This window comes from Solea senegalensis, linkage group LG7 (assembly GCF_019176455.1).
Source record: "Solea senegalensis isolate Sse05_10M linkage group LG7, IFAPA_SoseM_1, whole genome shotgun sequence".
Classification (NCBI taxonomy): domain Eukaryota; kingdom Metazoa; phylum Chordata; class Actinopteri; order Pleuronectiformes; family Soleidae; genus Solea; species Solea senegalensis.
Window position 1 is genome coordinate 25,763,796 of NC_058027.1, and position 10,084 is coordinate 25,773,879.

The 10,084-nt window shown below is 41.9% G+C and overlaps 2 protein-coding genes across 4 annotated transcripts; both read left to right on the forward strand.

Moving 5' to 3' along the window:
- The first annotated feature begins 9 nt into the window (after nt 1-9).
- On the forward strand, nt 10-4,322 carry LOC122772184 (protein-lysine methyltransferase METTL21E-like). 2 transcript variants are annotated; one of them, XM_044029936.1, is made up of 6 exons: nt 10-421; nt 519-857; nt 2,326-2,468; nt 2,559-2,676; nt 2,768-2,865; nt 2,943-4,322. In XM_044029936.1, the coding sequence occupies exons 2-6, from the start codon at nt 806-808 to the stop codon at nt 3,267-3,269; spliced, it is 738 nt and encodes a 245-aa protein (XP_043885871.1). In that variant the 5' UTR covers nt 10-421; nt 519-805; the 3' UTR covers nt 3,270-4,322. The 2 variants fall into 2 exon arrangements, with proteins under 2 accessions (XP_043885871.1, XP_043885872.1); XM_044029937.1 differs by having other exon boundaries at nt 2,329-2,468.
- A 1,527-nt stretch (nt 4,323-5,849) lies between these two features.
- LOC122772529 (protein-lysine methyltransferase METTL21C-like) lies at nt 5,850-9,558 on the forward strand. 2 transcript variants are annotated; one of them, XM_044030674.1, is made up of 7 exons: nt 5,850-6,073; nt 6,190-6,305; nt 6,388-6,509; nt 7,430-7,550; nt 7,644-7,780; nt 8,000-8,117; nt 8,870-9,558. In XM_044030674.1, exons 2-7 carry the CDS (start codon nt 6,200-6,202, stop codon nt 9,271-9,273), a joined length of 1,008 nt encoding a protein of 335 aa, XP_043886609.1. In that variant the 5' UTR covers nt 5,850-6,073; nt 6,190-6,199; the 3' UTR covers nt 9,274-9,558. The 2 variants fall into 2 exon arrangements, with proteins under 2 accessions (XP_043886609.1, XP_043886610.1); XM_044030675.1 differs by having other exon boundaries at nt 6,412-6,509.
- The last annotated feature ends 526 nt before the right edge of the window (nt 9,559-10,084 follow it).

Sequence of the window (10,084 nt, forward strand, 5' to 3'; positions counted from 1 at the left end):
TGAAGATGTAACTTTTCTTTTTTGCTGCGTCCTTCACGTGAAAGCAGGCTCTGTAAAGCAAGACTATCAAACCCGACTGAGGGAGCGTTTATGTGTATACAGCAGCAGCGCAGGGTCGGGCGGAGACGAGGTCATGATAATTGTCCGTATCTGTTAAACCTGGTTTAGGCAGGATTGTTTAGTGTTATTGGCCGTGTTATATAACGAAAATATTATATTTATATATTAATTTATTATATTTAATTTGAAAGAGAACGTGATTTTCTTGTCTCTCTTTGGTTAGAGAGCTTTTAAATAAGGTTTAAAAAGTGAAAGGTTACACGTGTGGCTTCCTAGTGAAATAAAGGTACGAACCAGAAGAGACGGGTGACGGGTGAAGCTGTAGACCATACCTGACATTTTATCAGCAAGTGGCTGGAGAGTGAGTATCAACTTTTTCTTGAACTTCTATTTATTTATTTATTTTATTTTGTTTTAACTTCCTCCTCCTCTTTCTCCTCCTCCTTTCTTGCTCCCAGTCTCCGGTTCAGCAGCCTGGCTGCAGCAGGTGTTGCTGTCAGTCACATTTTCAGCATGAGTGAGTGGGTTTAAGCGCAGCCATGGAGTGCGAGAAATGCTAAGAAACCCGGCCTCTGTGTGCAACTTAAAACCATAGAAGGTGACGGCAAAGATCTCCTGCCGGAGATCCAGACTCCGATCTGGATCCAGAGAACATCATCTGCATCAGCTACAAAGCCGGGACGGCTGTCGGGTTAGGTTTTTCTGCTTTGGGTGTCCCTGCCCCCGTGCTTGGACGTCTTCGGACATGGACGCTCAACAGTCCAAGGCTGTGGAGGAATCTAAGCGTGAACAAGAAGGTTAGAATTTGTTTTCTCTATGTTGATTTCATGACATTGATTAACTAGTTTGCAAGAAGTGTGTGTTGAAATATTGATCCCCTGTGAACAACTGTCTCTCTGCTTGTTAACGACCAGTATAACAGAGATATTTATAGACCTATAAACCTATTAAACTGATCGCCTGTGAGGTCCTCCTGCATGGGGGCTCCCCTGACCTTTCCTTTAACCCAGTGCCATGTATAACTGAAGCTGTGTGTCATAGTATCTGAGCAGCCAGGATGGACACAGTGATGCATAGCTGAAGTCTGACCCAGGAGCATGAGGTTTCACAGAATCAGAGGAGGCACCATGGGCCTGAACATGTGATCCATTTATAGAGCAGGGGAAATGAATGTTACCATGTAATGTGATAGGATAGGAAAACAATGATAAATCATCTGCTTGGTTCAAGGCTGCAGTATGTCAAAGGTCCAATGTGTGCGACATGCTTGGAAGGGAAGCGTGAGGTACGGGCAACTTCACTAAGAAATGTTGCTAAATTTTACACACTGTGCCTTCGATTTCATTTGCATTCAATCAGAAGACAGTGTGTGATGTCTCGACAGCCCTTTTTCCTGCCAGATCACAGCCAGCGTGTCCATGTGAGCCCCGTAAGGGCTACATTCAGGCTGAGAATATGGGCCCTAAGCAGGATTGTCCATGGCCCCACCCGTGATTCTGAAATCATATGGGACCTGCATTATTTGAAGCCTATGCCCATTTATGGTGCTTTTCGTTGTAAGGCTCTAGCATGGCTTAGCATGGCTCAACTCGACTCTACACGTTTTTTTCCCTCACGGTACTGTGGAGTAGGCTAATGGAAAACGACGGGTTTGAAGTTTGTTTGATGAAAATTGTGAGAATGTTTTGTGTTGTTTTGTTTTGAGCACTGTCACAGTAGGATTTCTGCTACATCAGGAATCTCTTATTTCTCTATAGAAGTGGGTTTTTCTACAGCAAAAGATCCCAACCTCGACCACGTACCGATATAGATATAATAGTCTAAGTGGGAATTGCAAAAAACAGTAATCCTTGACTTTGGAGCAATGAGGAAGGGCCCAACCTAAGGATTTAAGGCTGCAAGCTGGTGGCTCACATATGGATGACAGTTCTGTTCTCAAAGCAAGTTCTGGCACACTAATAAAACTACATTTTTAGAAAATCAATTCTCACATGTGGAAAAAGCCAAATAAAGAGTAGAAGAGGGTGATGAGATGAAGTCCGTTCTAACTGGTGAGAGGTGAAGCGGAACTGAATATTACAAAATTGTATTTTAGCACTAGACGGGAGAGAAATTATTGTATTTACATTATTAAACTTTGTAAATGTTGGATTTAGACTAGGTTTTTACTTACATCAGTGTCTCCCAAACTTCCTACAGCCAAATCTGTAACGCCTGATATCATGTCACTTCATAACACATGACGTCTGTCTCTTCTTTTGGAAGCAGAGTTGGCTCAAACAATAATGGCTCGGAATTTCCACCCGTCTGTCATCGGCCCGGAGGCCTGGGAGGGCTACATGTTTTCTGATCTGGAGATCCGCATCAAAGAGTCCACAGACCTCTACGGAGCCGTACTCTGGCCTTCGGTGCGTCCAGACATTTTAATGGTGTTACTCACCTTCTGTGTGTCCCTCTCACTTTCAGCCAGTGACAATAAATGACGTGTCTCCCAACAGGCAATGGTGCTGTGCCATTTCTTGGAGACCAACCGAGATAAATACAACCTGACAGACAAAAATGTGATTGAACTGGGTGCTGGGACTGGACTTGTCACCATTGTATCAAGCTTGTTGGGTACGAAACCTGCTCTGATTTTCACTCCCTTTGACTTAATAGTTCAGTTTCAGGTGTTGGTATGTAATTATCTTTAATGTTTTCTCCTCAGGTGCTAAGGTGACCTCCACTGACCTACCAGATGTCTTGGGGAACCTCCGGTACAACGTTGTGCGCAATACCAAGGGTCGATGCAAGTACATCCCAGTGGTACGTTTTTCTTTGACTTTTCATACTGTATGCATGAAAAAATAAGTTGATATAAATCAACTTAAAATCACCTCCAGGTCACTGAGCTGATTTGGGGTGCGGAGGTGCCGAAGCGTTTTCCTCGCACCACACATTGTTTCGACTACATCCTGGCAGCCGACGTGGTGTACGCACACCCGTACCTGGACGAGCTGATGGATACCTTTGACTACCTGTGCCAGGAAAACACACACATTTTCTGGGCCATGCGTTTCCGCCTGGACCCAGAGAACAACTTTGTGGATCGCTTCCAGCAGCGTTTCCACCTGGAGGAGCTGTATGACCTTCCCAGCCTCAGTATCAAACTGTACAGAGCCTGGAGGAGGGACAAGAGGACCACAGACCACAGAGAGACTGCTGCCTAAAGTCTGAACACAGACTGACAATACAATGTATGTGACTGCCATCTGATTTATTAACTGTCCTTATTGGAAGAGTGTAGTTGTTGAGTATTTTTAATGAATCTTGTCCAAATGTCCCAATACCTTTCTACTCTGAGACTTTTTGCATGAATTATGTTATGTCAGGTAGGCAAAGTATGACTTACCTCACAAAATCTATGCCTTCTTAAGTCTAGAATGTCTTAAGAATAACTTTACCTCTATCCCATAAGTAATATTCTCCAAAGTTGGAGCCATCGCTGCTGTTTATTTATCTTGAGTTAGTCATCAGGGGAACATTAACAACTGGACTGTTAGCCTACTAGCATGACTGACAGCTGATCATTTAAGTACAGCTAAATCTGTATCTTAAAATATAAATGTGTGTGACCATGTGGCAAACATGCAAGTCATGACATCGCCCATAAAAATATGAACTACCGCTTTTAAGCTTCCAGAATCTCGACTTGGGGTGGGGTTGAGGTTTCACATCAGGAAGTTCAGAGACTCTGGTTGGATGATAAATTGCACAAAACTGACAACATGCTCTGTTGGAGAACTGAAACGGCAATTAATACCAGCGAGTGTGGTCATTTTCCCATAGATTCCACTCAAACTGACCTGAGCAACTATTGAATAGATGGCTATTCAATATCAAATTGCTACTTCTTGGTTAGCTTCAGCCAGAAAACCAAAAGTCTACAGCCTACTAAATTAAAATCTCATGGTAATGGTTAAGTTGAGGGGTAAAGGTTAAAGTTAAGGGCTAATGTTTGAGGTAGGGGTTACAAGAGATGGTAATGCCAGTTGGCTAACTGGCCAGCCAGCTAGCTAGCTAGATAGATAGCTTGTCGACCATGTTTACACATCTCAGGAAACTGATTTACTGTATGTTATGTTCTATTTTGACCCAACTAGCTTTGCATTCAACGGGTAAACGGAACTTTAGAGTTGATGATGATGATGTACCTTGCTCCCAATCATATCGGCTGGTTAGTTGATTTTTTTTATTTTCGTCTTTACTTCATCAACAATAAAAACAACACAAACTTTAAAGTGAAACTGACATGACTGCAAACTCTTTGATAACCAAAAAACATCCGTAAGGCACATAAACAAAAGCCCCCAAAACTGGTGGACGGTTGAGTTTGAGGCTTGCTTGAATAAGATCACCAGCAAAACACGATTACGGAGGTCAAATTAAAGATCACGTCCATATTGGGCAGTTTGTGCTGCTTCAGTAACATGAACACCACCATGTCACCATTTTTTTGTGGATGGAGTCGTTAGGAACCACCTGCTTTTATTACTGTGTGACCTGATAAATCTGATCTCTTAGTTGTGATTCCAAGTCCTCCCGACATTGTCAGGCTCATTTTCTATCCTCTTATTTCTCATCCTCATGTGGTGATGCGTGTTGTTCGGCTGCTGAAAGAGAAGAAGCACAAAGAGTCGGATTTAAGATTCTGCGGATGCTGGCAGTGAAGCGCCGCGTATGATTGTCCGCTCATACAAATACGCTCCAGCTGGAAATGGAACAAGCATCCCTTCAGTGAGAGGCAGAGTTCAGGTGTTGCCTCTTATGAAGAAAACAGATCATACTGTATTTTCTCCAAATAGGGCTGCACCACATCAACAACACAGCTGCACTACTGTGCTTCTGCCCGATCCCTATTATCGCGTCAAAGGGTCCTGGACGGAGGCGATACCTGAAACTTAAACTTCATGCTCAAAATTGATGGAGGTCTAACCGAGGTGCATATTATGGGAGGGAGGCCCCTGCTTTTCCCGGTGGTTTGATACTGTCCTGCATGCCAGGCTGATCCTGTTACCATGTCGAGTGAAGTAATCAAGGCTAATGCAGGACAAGTTCCAGAGCACATTTTTAAAAATAGGTTTTGATGATTTGCTGCAAGAAGACCTGAGTTGGCAACCCGTTTGGAACACGGGCCTCTCTGCATGGAGTTTGCATGTTCTCCCCGTGTGTGTGTGTGTGTGTGTGTGTTCTTGGGATTCCTCTCACAGCCCAAAAATATACAGATTTGGGGATTAGGCAAATTGGACACTCTTAATTAATTGTTTGTCTCTATGTGGCCCTGTGATGGACTGGCAACCTGTACAGGGTGTAGAAGACAAATGTAGGATTTGTTGACAAAAGACAAATCCAATTGCAGCTGACATAGAAAGTTCACGACCTTTTCATTCAATGGCCAGGATGCTTTCAAATCAAACACAAGTCATGTTTTGGCCTGGTTCTCGGCGGTGCTTATCCCCCCCCCATGTCACTATTTGTGGGCGCCCATGCAAGTCTAACGTATTCCCAATGAAACATGATCTGAACTTGACGTCCAGTCATCATTTAAAAAAATTATTTTGTGGTTAAAGCTAGAAAGCTGCTGTTTTACAATTCATCTTACGATCATGCAGGTTTATTTTTTTAGTTTGACATTACAGACCGTGGAAGCTTCCAGAGCAGCAGCAACAGAGAGGTCCAGGAGCACGGATCTGCAGCCGTAATGTGGCAATCCCGTCTGTCTCCCTCTCCAAACTATCTTTGTTGTTGTTGTTTTTGTGTGTCTGTGAATCTACGTGCGCTCCGTTCTGGAAACCTGCTCGTGTTGATTTCTCTTTGGGCCCACATCTAAAAATACCCCCGGTGTCCTTGTGATGAAGATGGGTGTGTCCAACAGGATGCTGAGGGTATAACCTTGCAGTCCGCAGTCCACAGATACAGTATTTTCACTCCACATATCCACGCTTTTTACACCGGAAAGCAGAAGCGGCAGCAGGTAGGTCGGAAGTTGCAAGTTGGGCATAAGTATTTTACTTACTTTACTTTTGTAGAGAGCACATTTAAACTGAAATTTCTTCTCTGTTTTTCATGTGCAACTGATTTACTGAACAGAGCTTTCCACATGAATACTTACACATATTTTGTGGAGGAAATAAATTACATGAGACCCAAAACAAAGGAGGAGGAGGAGGAGGAGGAAGAAGGAGGAGATGGAGATGAGGGAAAATGTAAGACGACCAACTCAAGGTTTATTTTCTTTTTTAATGTAAACGCCACAAATGTTGAATGTCTGACGCTGATGTTTATCAGATGATTCACAAATCAAGGAATTAGACCTCCAGGTGACCTGGCCTCCGCCTCTGTTCAACAAAGCAGACGAAGAGGATTATCGTTTTGTGGGACAAGAAACCATCCCGAAAGAAACTTTGGACGTGAGTATAGCAATGGTTTTGGAATCTGGAGCATCATATTAATATATCAGATGAGTGTCCTCTTACGCTGGTTGATACCAAGTATTTTAATGACAATTTTAGTCTTGGACACCCCATCATGCCTAACTAGCACTTGATATACTTTACATATACATAGTGCACATCTTTGGCTGATCTCTCATACACATACCCCTGTTAGATGGATTTAGCAGTTAGCACAAGGTGTTCGACTTCACCTAAGCTGTAATTAGCTTTTGGCTTTATCCACACACAAAAAACAGAACTTTCCAGATGCAATATTTTTCTTTTTTGTTCTTAAAAGAAGATGTTTGAAGAACATGGCTTTGTTTGACCCCCTAAAACACCTTTAAATGTCACTAAACACCGTCGTAAACGTGCCAGGCCTGTATGTGGTGCATAATCACCAAAAATGTGATGTCTTAGCTGTGTTAAAGGTTAGCGTGTGTGTTGCGTAGCATTAGCATTGTAGCTCTACAATGGCACTACAGAACCACTGGATTAAGGACTTCTGACATGTCTGTTATTGAGATTAAAAAACGAACATCATATGCTCATTCAACTCTTCGACTAGCTAGCCGGCCAGTTAGCATGACTAGCATCATAGCCACAGTAGGGGCTCACATGAATATAAATATGATCAATTACCAGGTGTGAACCAATGTATATCCCCTCTGCCTCACTCTTGTTTTTAAATCAAGATTTGGGTGGAGTTAGCTTCAGAAGAGGGGTTTTGGTTAGCCTGTAAGACCTGTTTCTACCTAGCAATACAGACTGGTTCAGTTTAGTGTGTTATCCATGTATTTGCTTTTTTATTGTCAAAGGTTTGCAACGGATTTGTGCAAAAGTAACCTTATATGTGCTAGCACTAGACACACTCTAGTCTGTTTATTGGTCAACAGGGAAATGTCACTCTGGGAGATGATGAGGAAGAAAAAGACGAGTGTGATGGAGAGAAAGAGGGTGACGGGGCCTGTGATTCAAACTGCAGCAGCTCCACAGCCGGCGCCGAAGACGTTACAGGTGAGTCAACCTCACCAGTCTATCACAGAACCACTCACAATCACATTGTGCACATGACATAGTACTGATTTGCCGTTTTGTGTTCATGGACAGGACAAACACAAACACGAGCTCCAGTGTGGTATCCCAGCGTCATCTGCAGCCTCGGTAAAGACATCTACAACTACGTAGGACATGACATTGTCATTTATGAAGCCCTAGACTCCTTTGGAGCCGTCATGTGGCCAGCGGTGAGTGTTTCTTGTGCTACAAACCGCATTTATCTTATCGTCTCACCTCATGTCATGTACACTATATGGACAAAAGGATTGAATTCAGGTGCTTTAATGATTGGCTGTATTTCTTTGTTTATGTCTACACTTTACCTTTGTAAAAGCATTATAGTGAACTCTGATTGTTTTCAAATAATGTGATAATAAATGATTCTTTTTTACTCCACTTCCACTCAGGCGTTGGCTCTGTGCTCCTTCCTGGAGAATAACAGGGAGATGGTGAACCTGCAGGGGAAGGAGGTTCTGGAACTGGGATCAGGAACAGGACTGGTAGCCATCGTGGCCAGTCTCTTAGGTGACGACTGTATTTATATAAATGATTTGCTCGTGTATCGTGTCCACGATTCATTAGGTTGTACTGCATGATTTGTTACTGATGTACTTTTTAAAGAAGCATTATTAAATGTAAATATTTTCCAGGAAAAGTAGAATCTTCCTGGAATCTTAAACTAAACTAAGCTAAATATGGCCCCCGCTCATTTATCAAAAGGTTCATCAAACAAAATATACACCTCCTGTAGTTTATTATACCGTAAGAACATGTTTGCCTCTCCTCTCAAGCGGCGTAGCAATGTGACCATGGAAGTACAAATAATAGTATTATGTGTGTGTCATTGACTTCATCTAAATAAAAAGTGCAAGTCACGGTAAAACCAGCAGATTCTTGGAATATTGAGCACTTGAAGTAACACCATTATCACAAACGTTAAAATACATTGGACGTCATTTTTATTATTTATTATTTTGTTAATATGTTAATTTCTAACACACTCCGGTCAAGGTTCCTCAGCACTCCGATCACATACCCTGCTATATACAGTTGAACAGTATTTCTGTATTTTCCTCCAAGTACCACCAGAGGGAGCTCACGTACCACTGGTGGTAAATGTACCACAGTTTGAGAACCATGGGGGTCAAATCCATAGATGTTAATATATATATATCTACACATATATAGATATATATATATATATGTATATAATCGTTTTATTTTCACTGAAGCACTCTGAACGAACTCCATTCCCGTTCCTTCTCTTGTTTTCATAGGAGCCTCAGTCACAGCCACAGATTTACCGGAGGTGTTGAGTAACCTCAGGGCCAACGTCATGAGGAACACCAGGGGGCGGTGCCGACAGCTGCCCCAGGTGACGACTCTTTCCTGGAGCTTCGAAATGGAACGCACCTTCCCCGCGTCCGTCTACCGGTACGACTACGTGCTGGCGGCAGACGTGGTTTATCACCACGACTTCTTAAAGGAGCTCCTGGCTACCATGAAGCATTTCTGTCAGCCGGGGACGACGGTGATCTGGGCCAACAGGGTCAGGATGGAGTCTGACCTGACCTTCACCGAGAACTTCAAAAAGACCTTTCACACAAGTTTACTGTTTGAAGATGGAGACATGAAGATCTTTATGGCAACATACAGAGGGACAGAGACAGGGGAGCGATAGGTGGACATGTGAACTGGCCAATGGGGTAACATTTTGCACAGATTATTGGCTCTCACTCATCTTCTACCACTTTATCCTCCACATGAGGGTTGCTGGTGCCAATCTCAGCTGACAGGGCTGTTTACAATGAAACTAAAAATAACTACTCTGCCCATGTTAACCTGATGCATAAACCAACGAAATAGAAGAAGATGTAGGTGGTACAAAGGCAGAGACAGTTCTGCAAGTGTGTTTACGGAAGAGGATTAGGGCTACGTGTAAAAACAAAAAACAAAAATGAAAGAAAGAAAATGATAATAAAATAGCATTAATTCTAAAATTAAAGTCAGAATTCTGAGATTAAAGAAAAAGTCAGCATTCTGAGAAAAGGTCAGAATTCTGAGATTAAAGTCAGAATTCTGAGATTTAAGATTTCTGAGATTAAAGAAAAAGTCAGAATTCTGAGATTAAAGAAAAAATATGAATTCTGAGATTAAAGAAAAAGTCAGCATTCTGAGAAAAGGTCAGAATTCTGAGATTAAAGTCTGAATTCTGAGATTAAAGTCAGAATTCTGAGATTAAAGTCAGAATTCTGAGATTAAAGAAAAAATCAGAATTCTGAGATTAAAGATGTTTTCTGAATTCATGCTGTTTTATAATTTTTTCTTTCTTCCATTTTTTTTTACATGTGGCCCTAATCCTCTTCCGTATATGTGAGTTTATATTTTCTTATATTTTTTTTACTGTGATTGTTTTACTCTTTTGTATTTTTATCTTATTATTTTTATTTGAATCCATATTATTCATTTATTTATTTATTAATTTATCTTTT

Bases quoted from the DNA above. Each gene is read 5' to 3' on its own strand.
- LOC122772184 (XM_044029936.1), top strand. From the start codon at position 806: ATGGACGCTCAACAGTCCAAGGCTGTGGAGGAATCTAAGCGTGAACAA. The intron at 2,469-2,558 runs GTGCGTCCAGAC...GTCTCCCAACAG, and splicing joins GAGCCGTACTCTGGCCTTCG to GCAATGGTGCTGTGCCATTT. The intron at 2,677-2,767 runs GTACGAAACCTG...TTTTCTCCTCAG, and splicing joins CATTGTATCAAGCTTGTTGG to GTGCTAAGGTGACCTCCACT.
- LOC122772529 (XM_044030674.1), top strand. From the start codon at position 6,200: ATGAATACTTACACATATTTTGTGGAGGAAATAAATTACATGAGACCC. The intron at 6,306-6,387 runs GTAAGACGACCA...GATGTTTATCAG, and splicing joins AGATGGAGATGAGGGAAAAT to ATGATTCACAAATCAAGGAA. The intron at 7,781-7,999 runs GTGAGTGTTTCT...ACTTCCACTCAG, and splicing joins GAGCCGTCATGTGGCCAGCG to GCGTTGGCTCTGTGCTCCTT.